The sequence below is a fragment of the Dioscorea cayenensis genome, chromosome 17 (genome assembly GCF_009730915.1).
Source record: "Dioscorea cayenensis subsp. rotundata cultivar TDr96_F1 chromosome 17, TDr96_F1_v2_PseudoChromosome.rev07_lg8_w22 25.fasta, whole genome shotgun sequence".
Classification (NCBI taxonomy): Eukaryota; Viridiplantae; Streptophyta; class Magnoliopsida; order Dioscoreales; family Dioscoreaceae; genus Dioscorea; species Dioscorea cayenensis.
This window is the reverse complement of record NC_052487.1, coordinates 14920858-14933708: the sequence shown is the minus strand read 5'-3', so window position 1 is coordinate 14933708 and position 12851 is coordinate 14920858. Positions and strand designations below refer to the sequence as shown.

The following is a 12851-nucleotide window of genomic DNA, read 5'->3' as shown; positions in this document are numbered from 1 at the left end:
CTGCTGAATCTACTGATCTTTCCTGACATGCAAATGAATTAGCTGAATTTGTTGACCTTTCCTTACCAGCCTTTCCAAATTTCATACCAGAATTTGCCCCAAAAATCAATTCTGACCAGCAATTTTCTTCTGCAAAGCAATCAGACCAACACATTTCTGATGGTGAACCTGAGATAGCAAAAAGAAAGTCTCCTATGCTGGTTTATTCTAGGAGAAACAGGCTCATTCAGACCCTACAACAGACTCAATCATTAGAACCAAGACCGGGTCTAGAAATGGTAAGCCCTTCTAAACCAGAATTTGGAAATCATGATGCGAGTGTTATTCTTTCAGATTTGCATCTTCCTATTGCTCTTAGGAAAAGCACACGACATTGTACACAACATCCTATTTCAATTTTTATATCATACCATCATATCTCTCCCCAACATTCTTAACTCTTTGAATTCTATTATGATTCCAAGATCTGTAGATGATACATTGAAAGACAAAAATTGGGCACTTGCTATGAAAGAGGAGATGCAAGCTCTTGAAAAGAACAAGATATGGGAAATTGTTCCTAAACCAGAAAATGCAATTCCTGTTGGTTGCAAATGGATGTTCACTATTAAATATAGAGTTGATGGAACACTTGAATGTTACAAAGCAAGGTTAGTGGCCAAGGGGTACACACAAAAATATGGCATTGACTACTTGTAAACTTTTGGTCCCGTTGCCAAAATGAATTATGTTCGGGTTCTTTTATCTTTAGCTACACATTTTGATGTGAAAAATGTTTTTTTACATGGGGATTTAGAAGAAGAAGAAGTATTCATGGAGCTACCACCAGGATTTAGTCAAGGATTTGGCATTGATAAGGTCTGCAAATTAAGGAAGGCATTGTATGGCTTGAAACAGTCTCCAAGGGCTTGGGTTTAAAGGTTTACAAAAGTAATGAGGCAGATGGATTATTAGCAAAGTAAAGGTGATCATACCTTGTTTTATAAACACTCAAGTGAAGGGAAAGTGATAGCATTGCTTGTTTATGTCAACGACATAATAGTGACAAGAAATGATACTCTTGAGAGAGACAAATTGAAAAAAAGATTGGCTAGTGAGTTTGAAATAAAAAATATTTGTAAGCTAAGATATTTCCTCGGGATTGAGGTAGCTTATTCAAAGGAAAGTATATTCTTGTCTCAATGAAAGTATATTCTATACCTTTTTAATGAAACAAGAATGCTTGGTAGTAGGGCTGGTAGTACACCCATAGAACAAAAATGCAGATTGGGAGAGAAAGATAGTGAAAGTTAAGTTGATAAAGGGAGTTATCAGAGATCAGTGGGCAAGTTAATTTATTTGTTCCATACAAGGCCAGACATAGCCTTTGTTGTTAGTGTTGTTAGGCAGTTCATGCATAACCCAAGTGAAGAGCACATGCGAGCTGTACAAAGAATTCTGCACTACTTGAAAGCTACACTTGGAATAGGCATCTTGTTTCGAGCAAATAAAGAGTTGAATCTTGAAGCTTATACTGATGCGGATTATGCGAGTTCTATAACTTATAGAAGGTTTAATCTCTCGGGTTATTAAAATTTCCTAGGTAAGGCTGCGGTCACTTGGAGAAGAAAAAGCAAGCAAAGGGTGGCACGCTCATGTAGAGGAAGAATTTAGATCTATGGCCCTTGGGATTTGGCGCAGTTTTATGGCTGAAAATAATTTTGGATGACTTAAGAATCCAAAGAATGAGAATATGATACTGTTTTGTGATAACAAATCTGCAATTAGCATGGCTCACACTCTGTATAGCATGATAAGTCTAAGCATGTTGAGATTGATAGACATTTTATAAAAGAGAAGTTAGAGGCACTGCAATGGGCGCGATGTTTGAATCTAAAGGATCATCTTCAAAGACGGAAGAAAGAATCCAACAAGCCAATCCATTTTCACCAAATTTTGATGTGCAGTGTAGAGAATGACTAATTTGCAGATTTTTAGGGAAGTTGTTGGCTAACTTCAATGATAAAACAATCTTTGAATCTTGGCTGATTTCCAGGATAAACATGCAGCCTATCCCTGAAATCCTGGCTGATTTTCAGCTAGGATTGAATTTTTTAATAACTGTAAATTTATTCTTTCTAGAGGGATGAAAGATGAAAGTCTATAAAAGTGTGTATTTCTTTCATTTCAAATATAGAATTGACTCATAAATTCTACACAAATTGAATTTCTCTGATATAAGTTCGGCCGTCTGTTATTCATAGGTGTCATATGTTGAAAATGCATTTATTTGTTTGTTCCACGGAAGTAGAAAAGCCCCTTGTATTGTTTGTGTCCACCGGATAGGTACATCTTCTCTATTTCCTTCCTTTCCCATGGGCCCTGTAATTGTTATTTTTTCATATGAGCATCATATCCCTAAATTTGTGGTATTTGTTTTTTTGGATTTTATTTATTTAGTCATGAATCTGCAGTTAAAACAAAAATAGAAACTTAGCAAGCAATTCTGTCATGTAAATTCTATTTCCTGTTGATTAAAGGACTTCAAATACACATTAAAAGTCAAATCAGACAATGGCCACTAATTTAATTGGGAATGTTGATCTACTGATTGAATGTTTTTTGTGTTACGAGTGAATTTGCTAGTCAGAGTGATAACAAAGCATATTGTTATCATTTTTTTTATTGGTTACTTATAGCCAACAATGCGGCAGGTAGAATTTGAACCTATAACCACCAACAATAAACTAGATTCAACACAGACTGTTTATTGACATGGATACTACATAAAAAAAAAGTGATATTGGTGAAGTTGTAACTAAAGTTAAACATTTTGCGAAAGAGCATGAAATAAATGTATGCCAGTATATTATTTGGTATAGCTACTAAATTATATGAATGGTTTTTAACTGTTGGTGTATCATTTTCTCATGCAGAACATTAGCTCATAACCGCTTTATTTGCATTCAATAATATATTCAATGTTGTTAATATGGGACAAATTGACTCTTGTGACAATATTTGGATGTGACCTCTAGCTGATTTTTTATTGTCATTATTTAATTTGAAGGTCACATGAAGCGGAGATGATTGTATGCTTTGCCTCCATAAATTACTTCTAAGCTTGTTTTCTAGGATTCTTAATGTAAATATTTGACTAAGAAATTGGTGATTCTACTTTTGAAAAATTTCAAGGTATTGAATTTACAGTATGTAACTTTATGCTATTTTTTTATCACATAAGAAGAAACAACTTGTTTGAACTGTTTTTAGAAGATGAGGTACTATAAAAACCAAAGAATTAGACAATCCTCTTGGCAATATTTATCATGAAATTCTTGGTATTTTCTAGCCTTTACTTTTGGATCATCCTTGAAATTCTTCAATGCTTTAATTTTTAAAAATTACTCCCTCCGTTCTTTTTTATCTATCACAAATCCATGTTTTTTTTATCTGTCATTTCCTAACATCAAGAAGCATTAATTATTTTTTTTTCCAAAATTTCCCTTTAACACTTTATTCAACTCTATTATTAGAATTAAATATGAGAGAGAAATGTGAAGATATTAATTAGGGGTAATTTTGGAATGATAACTATTTTTTTATAAAATTTTGTGAAATAACTAATTTTCTTGGTATTTGAGATTCAGTTAATCACGACAGATAAAAAGGAACGGAGGAAGTAAATTGGAAGAAGAATTATAATTGAGTTGACTAAATTAATACCAAACAAAAATGTATTTCCTAATATTTAATATTTATTAATTTTAATAATTTTTAATTATTTTTTAAATACATCTATTCAATAATAAAAAATTTTGTAAGGTAATTGGCTGGTTAAAGGATTGGGGACAAATCACGCCCATCCTAGTGTGTCCAAATTTATTTTTCTTCTACATGTCTTTAATTGTTCTTTTACTTTTGCTTCAATTTTGATTTGAATTCTTTTCACCTCCGCGGTTGCTACCACGTTACTGTAGTTTAAAAGAGCTCAATGGATTAATTGTGATTGTTGACAATAAAATTGTTTATTCACTTGGTGTATTGTTAACTGATTTTTTTTTTTAAAATCTTTCCATGTCAAAATTCCTCTTGCTGGAAAGACCAGGATTAGGAATCCTTAGACAAAGAGTTTTAGAGGAAAGGCCCTCACTTGCTCTTGACAAGGAGGATAACCAGGAATTCCTTGAGAATGACAACGTTGAACTGCCTGCCAATGATATGACATAAAAATACTGGATGATAGTAAGTGGGGATTTTAATCTACAGTACTTAATCATATTTATACAAAGTTGGTGTAGTATATATCAAGCAGAATAAACATCACAATCTGTCCTAATTCTTCAGGGAAAGGCTCCTTGGAATATATTTGATCTTTTCCTACCTGATGGTTTGAACAAGATTTGCTTTTTCATTATCTAGAGATGATTTAAATTTTCCCTTCCATGTGTGAAAGCAATTACTGTATATGTTTCATTTCTTTAAATTATCCTTGACTCTTGGAGGAATGGGCCATTTTTTATTGCATTCTGCTGATGCATTTAAATTTTAGAGATTTATAGTTGAATTTCTTTTCTTTATTGTTGGCATGTGAATTCTAGTTTAAGCTAGTTTTCATATAGAACAGGGTCATGTATACACATCAATTAGATGCGGAAAATCTGTGAGAATTCTTAGTTACAACTTTGAACGACATCATGATACTAGATAACCAAGGCAATCATAAATAGGAAATCTAAATAATCAGAATTAGGAGACGATGGCATAAGCTAAATAAACTGATTCATTCATTAACCAAATTGGGCCTACTTTTGCAGATCAAAATAATAAATTACCAAAACTACCTGGCATTTAATTTCAGAAAATGTAGTTTTAATTTTTAGACTATTTCTAAAACTCAACCATGCCAAATAATAGTAGCAGACCTTGTTTGCACTTCATTGATGCTGTCATTCTCTTTGCGGAAAACTTTTAATATTTCTGTTGTGTTTCATAAATGGTTTCAGGTGGCTTTGATTGTTTTTCTTTCATATATTGGAAGTTTAATACTGGCAGATGGATGACCGATAGAATAGCTATGTAAATTTATAAAACATTCATAAACATATTTTCTTGATGTCATTTATTAATCCATTATTTGATATATTCTGGATATTTTGTCCAATAGGAAGCAAGTTTATGAATGCAGAACAGTCGGCCTTCATGATTGATCTTTATCAAGGAGGATGCTACTTCAGTAAAAATCAAACTGTACCCATCTTTTAGTGCTGTTAATGTTTATCACCTAAATATTGATGGTAGACTTTACATGCATGCAACATCACCTTCAAGTTGTTGGACGAACTTGGGAAGGATACTCTTACAGAAGTTCAGTTGTTTTAATAGTACCACATCTATGTCATTTATTCATCAATCTCAAGCATAGAACATCTTAAGTAGCTCTAATATTTTAACATTAATTACAGACAGATGGCATTGAGCTGCTAGGAGGAGTTATAAATCATTTTGTTAGCTATAATCATCCTTAAAAGGTTTGATGGAGTCTTACTTCCTCATTGCCCTCAATGTGCTATTATTGTATTGGTCATGAATATTTCATTTCAATATTTTCACTTTACAAATTACTCGCCGAATGTGTTCCTCACCTTGTAATCTATGTTAACCATAATGATGGTGGCTTTCATGATAATCTCCTCATTCCTTTTAAGCGGTTGGCATTATAATTTTTGAACAAGCATTCTATGTTATATTAAAACAAATAGAGATCATGTTCTTTCACTATGGCAACCATTCCGTCTGAGATGCTCTAGATCTGCATTTGAGATATTTATTTGTAGATTAAAAACTAGGTGAATTAATTTCTTAAAACCAATTTTGTTAGTTACGGACCAATTTATCTACTGTGTTTTTTTGGTGCATTGTCACTGATGTCAGATTTTCCATTTATTGGAAGTATTTAAATGTAAATATGCAAATAATTACTAGATTAGACTATATTGAAGTATTAAAAACCGAAATTCATGTGCTAGTTATTCTGTTCGTAGTAACTTATTGGCAATAACGGTGGATATTGATCATACATATATTTTTCTCATCCATTCTGTGACAATGCCTGTTGTAATGAAATTGAGTTGAGTTGGAGACACAAATAAATTTAGATGATTATGAATTTTTGGGATTGGATCCTAGGGCTTTAAGAAATTAGCTGGTAGAGTGTTTTCTGCTCAATTGGATAGGCAGAGTTGAATGCTTGCATATTGTTAACCTGGCTATCCAGCATTTCTTCTTCATGATTTCATGTATGCCATGCCATCGTAGCATTCTTCATAAAAATTAATGGAAAAACTCATTTACTTGTATATGAAAATCTTGTCTGTATTTTATTAATGCAAACTTAATTTTGCGATGTTTGCTAGTTAAACATTTGGCAATTGTCATGATGTATTAAACATGTTTTGGATGTAGCTGTCATTAAAATCAGTGATTTCCTTTCATGAGCATTATCGCTTTGAGTCTCTTCTACTTCATTCTCATGAGACCCTTAATGCTCATTGCTTATCACAATCATTACTATCAGGCAGCATGACTGCATTTTCGGTCGCCTGATGATTTCTTCTATTCTGAAAAGTTCATCTTCCTTCTTTCTTTGTTATGCTTAATTTTCATTCTATCTCGATTCAAAAGCTTGCTCTCTGATGAGCATATTAATATACAAGTACGTAATTTGCCCCTTATATTTCTCAAGTGATAATATTTTTCTTCTTTTACAGGACTGAATTGTGCACATCTTGCTGGTACTGTAAAGTGCATGCTTTGTTGTATATCTCATGGTAAGTGTTCCCTTGCATTTATCTCATATAAGTTATTTGTGTGCCATTTCCAATTTCTTTTTATTGTGCGTCAAGATCTTACTATCTTGTTCTAACAATTTGTTGGAGTGGGACAATTCTTACTTTTATCATCAGTGACATTTGCTGCGAAGTTGTTGAGAACAAAGGTTATATTAGAATACTAGAAACCAAGTCCATGTATTCAGATTAACGGATGCGTGCCCATTTATTCAAACATTAACATAATATCTAGTGACTTTCCATTGAAGGCCCTGTCCATAAACAATTAATCTCAGTCTATATGAATGGCCTTTTCTTATCTGATATATTCATCAGCTCCTGTAGAAAATTGTTGTTGAAAGAAATTATGAAGCTTAATATGAAAATTATAATTAAGATAGATAACTTTTCATTCACCGTAAGTCTTACATTTAATAAAAATAAGCTGTTATTTATCTTCATATTATAAAGCTTAATATGAATTGGTTTTAATTTAAATTTTGACAAATTATTTAAATTTTTTTAAAACTGGTTAAACTTATATCTCCTAATCTGACTTCTAGTCTTCTATAATGATATATATAAATGACTTTCTTATATATTATGTATAGATCTACAACAAAACAACAATGGCAAGTAGTGGCAGTATTGTGAAGTGCACAATGTTTTTGATCTTTCGTCTCATCATCATGCTTAGTAATTGCTGCAAGACATGTCAAAAATATTTATGGAGAACAAGGGTTCGTATCATTTATGCAAATATAAATTTGAATACAAAGACAAATACATTGTTGGTTATTTTATGTCAGATGATGATGGAAAAGCTAGGTCCATAGAAGGGTAATATTAGTACGTGAAAATACAATTAAAAACAAACTCCAACCTTTCTAAGTCATGCAAAAAGTCTTTGTTTGTCGTCTTCATCATTTGTCTTTGAGCGCATAAACATCATTGCTAAATTATTTTTAAAGTTTTAAAGTGATTAAAGTTTACTTTTTAAGTTTTTTATGTTTTTTATGTTTTTATTTTTTTTATTTATTTTATTATTATTATTATTATTATTATTTTTTTGCATAAACATGAAGTTTTTTATTTTCTTGTGACTTTCTATGAACTTTTTCTTTTTGTTATGATTATAATGGTAAATTGTAATTAAATTACCACAACTACACACTAGCTCAATTCATGAGTTCAATATGGTAATTTTAGGTGTGATATTGGTAAGCAGAATAGTCCTTTGTGTGGAATGAGAAAAACATGGAATAAGTAGTTTGCACATTGTTTGCTTGTTTACCAGATAAAACTACCATATTTCAAACTGTTGCTCAGTTCACATGTTTGCGAGGTGAGAATAAGTTAGCAAATTCATTTATCATGACTCTGAAGTAGATGGCACCCTTGTTTGATTTCGTATCTTGATTACATTTGAAACTCATATATATTAATAGCAGGCTGGATATTTTTTATAGACCATTAGTTTGCTAAAATATGGCCATGTTAACCATTGCATTTGAAATTGTACTAGGCTTTTTTCCTTCTGGAGCTGGGGAACTCATCTTCGCCAAGAATATAAGTTTTAGGTTACCTATTACTTATCAATTGTCGCCTTACTCTCCTTCCTTTGATCTACACCACTCTCCCATGGTTCTTCATGCAGGTAAAATAACAAAAACTTGACATTTCTGTGGAGATATATCATCAAAATAAATATTTATTCTACAAATTTTCTTGTAGATGAAGAACATTTGAAGAAAACATTTACTGGACAAGTGACTAGAAGTTTAACGGGTTACGTAGTGTTTGCTCTTATCGGTTCACATCATTATCCAGTGACGCTATCTTTCAACACTGGAAGTGATCTTACTTGGGTTCAATGCAAGCCTTGTGGACAATGTTATCCAAAATACAACCCAGTGTATAATCACACAATTTCATCAACTTTTATGAATACCATGTGTGAAGGCCAGTACTGCAAGATTGAAGCTGATAGAGTTATGCGATCTTGTACTGATGATCGAAGATGCTTGTTTGGGCATGCTTATGGAGATAACAAAAATGTCATGGGTTCTTTAGTATCTGATTACTTTGAGTTTCAAGAAATGGCTGGCACCAAGAAAATATTCCATTCTCGTCTCACGTTTGGTTGCGCTCATTCAACTGTAGGAAATTTTAACAAAGAAGAAGATGGTGTTTTAGGTTTAGGACGAGGACCCTTTTCACTGATTTCCCAACTGGCGATCTCGGCTTTTTCTCACTGCTTACCACCTCCAGAGAGTTATAAAACCTCTTATATTTCATTTGGAGATGCAGCTCAAACTCAAGGCCCGGGTGCATACTTGATTCTTAACAAGAGATATCCTTCACGCTATTATTTGAAACTCCACAGTATAGCCTTACTTGACCATCAAAAGAAGATCACGCTGGATGGGATTCCATCAAATACATTTGCCTTTGATGATGATGGTTTTGGAGGTTTTTATCTTGATATGGGTACGCCCTTTATAAACCTTCCTCAGGTGGCTTATCATGAGCTTCGCAAGGTGCTTGATAGTACACTCTTGGCCTATAACATTCGGCCCATTGGTTCTAGTGATCCTTCGGGCTCTTGTTTTGAAGCTTCATTTGATGATGTTCAACACATCAGCCTGGTTTTTACCATAAGTTTGCATGATCTTATTCTCACCGGAACACAAGTGTTTTATGAGAATTTTGATTCGAAAGGAGTCATCTGCCTTGGTGTTATGGAGTCAAAATCCAAGGAAACCATTCTAGGAAGTTTTGCTCAAACTTCTCGTAACATCGGCTATGATCTTGAGAATATGATGATTACCTTTCAAGATATGGAATGTTAGGATAAAGTACGTTTCTAGTTCTTAATTATCCTTATTTCATTCTCCCTGTATTTGTTTTTAAATTAATAAGAAAAATTATTTTTCAATATTTACGGTTGAAAATCTTTTAAATATTTCAAAATAATTATCTTATAATAAACTTATCTGTGGACTGGACCATTTATAAGTTCAAAATAATTATTTAGTCTTCATCCAATATTCAATTGATCCAAAATTTCTTGCTGAATAAATAAAACTTCCACATAGAACCTTTCATAATTTTCAATATTTTTGTTCTTATTTTAAACAAGTTCTAGCATTTGCTTACATTTTTCTTCTTATTATGGTTCCCTGATTTGTTTTGATGATTGCTGTCTTTCCATCTCCCAATTGCTGTGTTTGAATTTTATAATATGTATTGAGGAAATTTTCATAGAATTTACTTATTTTTCAGAGAAAACCCTGTCATTAAATGTATTGCTTAGCAAATACTGTATCACAATATTTTCATCACTATCATAATACCACTACTGGTTGTTCTGATTTCAGATCAGCATATATTTCTGGTGCATATTGCATATATAAATTAATGCTTTCTCCCTGATATAATTTGTCTCTATAATTTTCTTTTTTCAGTTTTTACTTTGATTTCCAAATTATGCTGATATTATGCTATGTCGGATGCTAAAATAGAAGCCATTTGCATAATCATCCTCTTAAAATGCTGGTTTGATTTTGTTTTAGATGCTGCAATATTTCAATCATCTATAGAATCTTTTCCTAGTGCAGTGGGCTTTACTCATTTTAGAAGCATGGACTTGATTGCTTTACATGGTATACTAACTTCTGATCCTCTGCTGGTGTACATGGCATGCATCATGCAAGATCATAGGTTGGAATATTTCCATCATCTATGCCATTCCTTTTTGAGCTATATCTATAACGGCCTGTAACCAGGCTCTTTATGAATTTCCCAAGATTTCCATTACTAGTCCTTTTTTATCATATGTTTAATTCAAAATGCTTTGTGAATTCAGAGTTGGAATGCATATTATGAGTGTAGTGCCTGTCAACTATTTGTTATGGAAACTTGGGAAGAATGATTTGGCACCTTTCCTAAGTGGTCTTTGTCTGTCTTCTGGCAATCACTGAAATCATTGAAATCTATATTTCTCTAGTTCATGCAATGATTACTCTTCTTCTTGAATTCATCTCTGCTAGTTGGACTTGATTCACTGCCATTTTAAATTTGTATAACTCCCTTTTCTAATCTATCTAAACGATATTTTAGGGATATAGATTTATTTTGCATCTATCAATTTTTAGTGAAGTATCAAGCGAAGCTCTCAATCATATATATAAGCACTAAAAATGAAGAATCTCTACTGACTGCTTTACAACAAGGAGGCTTGTGTCTAAGGATTTCTACTGGTACCTTAATAAACAGGTGGGAGGGAGACCACTGAAGTGAAGTTTCTACGAAGCATGATATGTAGCTATAAACAAGCATGGCACAGGTAGTATGTCTAGTGATTAGTGAGTTGAACATCGTTGCTCATATCAAACAAAAAGTTTATTTTAAAAAAAAATATAGCATTCTGACTAGCCTCTAGTTACACGACACTGGTGTTATATATGCTTGCAGCAGTGTTTGCTAGCCATTTTCCATGATTGCTGATATGAAATTCTTTTCTGTTGTAGGTTGTTATATATAAGAGCTGCCAAGGAGATGGATGATGGATTAATTGTCAGTGAGCAAATGCTGTTTTCTGTTCAGTTTTTGAGAGTTGTGTAGTGGCCGATTTTGTGGCTGGTTTTTAGAATATAGTTTTGTGTCAAATCATGTCCATGTATTTCTTTTCTTTCTCTCTATCAGTTAGTGGCTTTTTGTTGTATTTAAGCTCAAGTTAGATTAATGAATTATCATCTTTCCCAGTGGACTATCCTTGTTCTTTTTTTCTCCTTTAATCCTCCAAGTCTTAAGCTCAAAATTTCCAACAGAATCAAAAAACTAGTCCTACATGCCTATTTAGTAACTGATGCTTATTAAATATATGTAATCTTAATGCACAATGTATTTAAGTAGAAAAGATGCTGTAATTGCTAATAAGTATATTCTCTTTATATAAAATCCTGAAAGGTCTTGATTTCAATGGGAAATGAATTAATTGTATCCACTATTCAGAACATAGCAATGAGAAAGGAGATTCAGTAAAGCAGTGAAAGGGAAGTGATTGAAATCACACAATCGAGGTGCTAGGGCCATCTCTTGCTGAAGCCTGTTAATGCATGCACTTTATTTACTCAAACATTTTAGCCTCTTTTATCAGAGAAGTGGCTGTTAATCTGTTCAGCAGCCATTAAGTGAATGCCTCTTTAGTACTATTTATTTTGATATGCTAAAACACTATTGCTAATGATGCTTTATGTCCCTCCCATTACAGCTTAACTCTATGATGGATTTAGGAAGTGAGGTCCAAGTTTGTGCTGGTGGGGGCATCTTGCTATACTAGAGAACAAGAGCCTTGTTGATACTTTTGAAGAAAAGGAATGTGGTAACACATCAAACACCATCTAACGTTTACGTATACTTCACTTTATCCTCCTGCTGCTTCTCTACTTTGTAATATCTGTTGCTTGCCAGATCCTCTGTTTCATACTTTGCATTTCTTACATCTGCACATAATCTGCACATAGAGACAAATTTCTTAAGCTTGATTCCACTGCACACTGGGCCTTGCAAAATTTTCAGATTTTTTTTTTTTTTGGGAAAGAGCTCAGAGAGCTGATTTTATTAAATAAGAGAAAAAGATACAAAGAGTTCAAATATTACAACACAAAGAGGAAAGAAAAACAACAAAAGAGAAGCAAGCTACAATAAGAAGACAAAGAAAATTAGAAACCAAAGCCATGCTCAGAGAACGACTTCATAATCCACCTCGGCAGGTCACGGCCGGACAAGTAGAGATTGAGACTGTGGAGATTGGACCCAGCAAAGATGGCGAGGGCAGAAGCTGGGCCGTTCCAACGAGAAGGAATGTTGATCATGGAGGGATTTCCCGCGATTTGAAGTAATTGTAAGATGTCAGAAAGCTCCTGCTCAAACCGCCAATTTGCCGGGCTACGAGAATGCAACAGAGCTGGAGAAATATCATGGTTACAATGAAGGATGCGACGAATAACCAATTGCCGACCATAAGAGATTCGAAGA

General features: G+C 33.1%; 1 protein-coding gene across 13 annotated transcripts; it reads left to right on the top strand.

Annotated features, from left to right (window-relative positions):
- On the top strand, positions 1–11583 carry LOC120280714 (aspartic proteinase nepenthesin-2-like). Of its 13 annotated transcripts, XM_039287656.1 has the most exons (10): positions 1–278; positions 4083–4224; positions 5147–5215; positions 5311–5346; positions 5445–5510; positions 6750–6809; positions 8335–8466; positions 8544–9667; positions 11088–11157; positions 11342–11583. In XM_039287656.1, the coding sequence occupies exons 6-8, from the start codon at positions 6788–6790 to the stop codon at positions 9659–9661; spliced, it is 1272 nt and encodes a 423-aa protein (XP_039143590.1). In that variant the 5' UTR covers positions 1–278; positions 4083–4224; positions 5147–5215; positions 5311–5346; positions 5445–5510; positions 6750–6787; the 3' UTR covers positions 9662–9667; positions 11088–11157; positions 11342–11583. The 13 variants fall into 13 exon arrangements, with proteins under 13 accessions (XP_039143590.1, XP_039143591.1, XP_039143589.1 ...); XM_039287657.1 differs by lacking the exon at positions 5311–5346; XM_039287655.1 differs by having other exon boundaries at positions 5311–5510.
- Positions 11584–12851: the final 1268 nt, after the last annotated feature.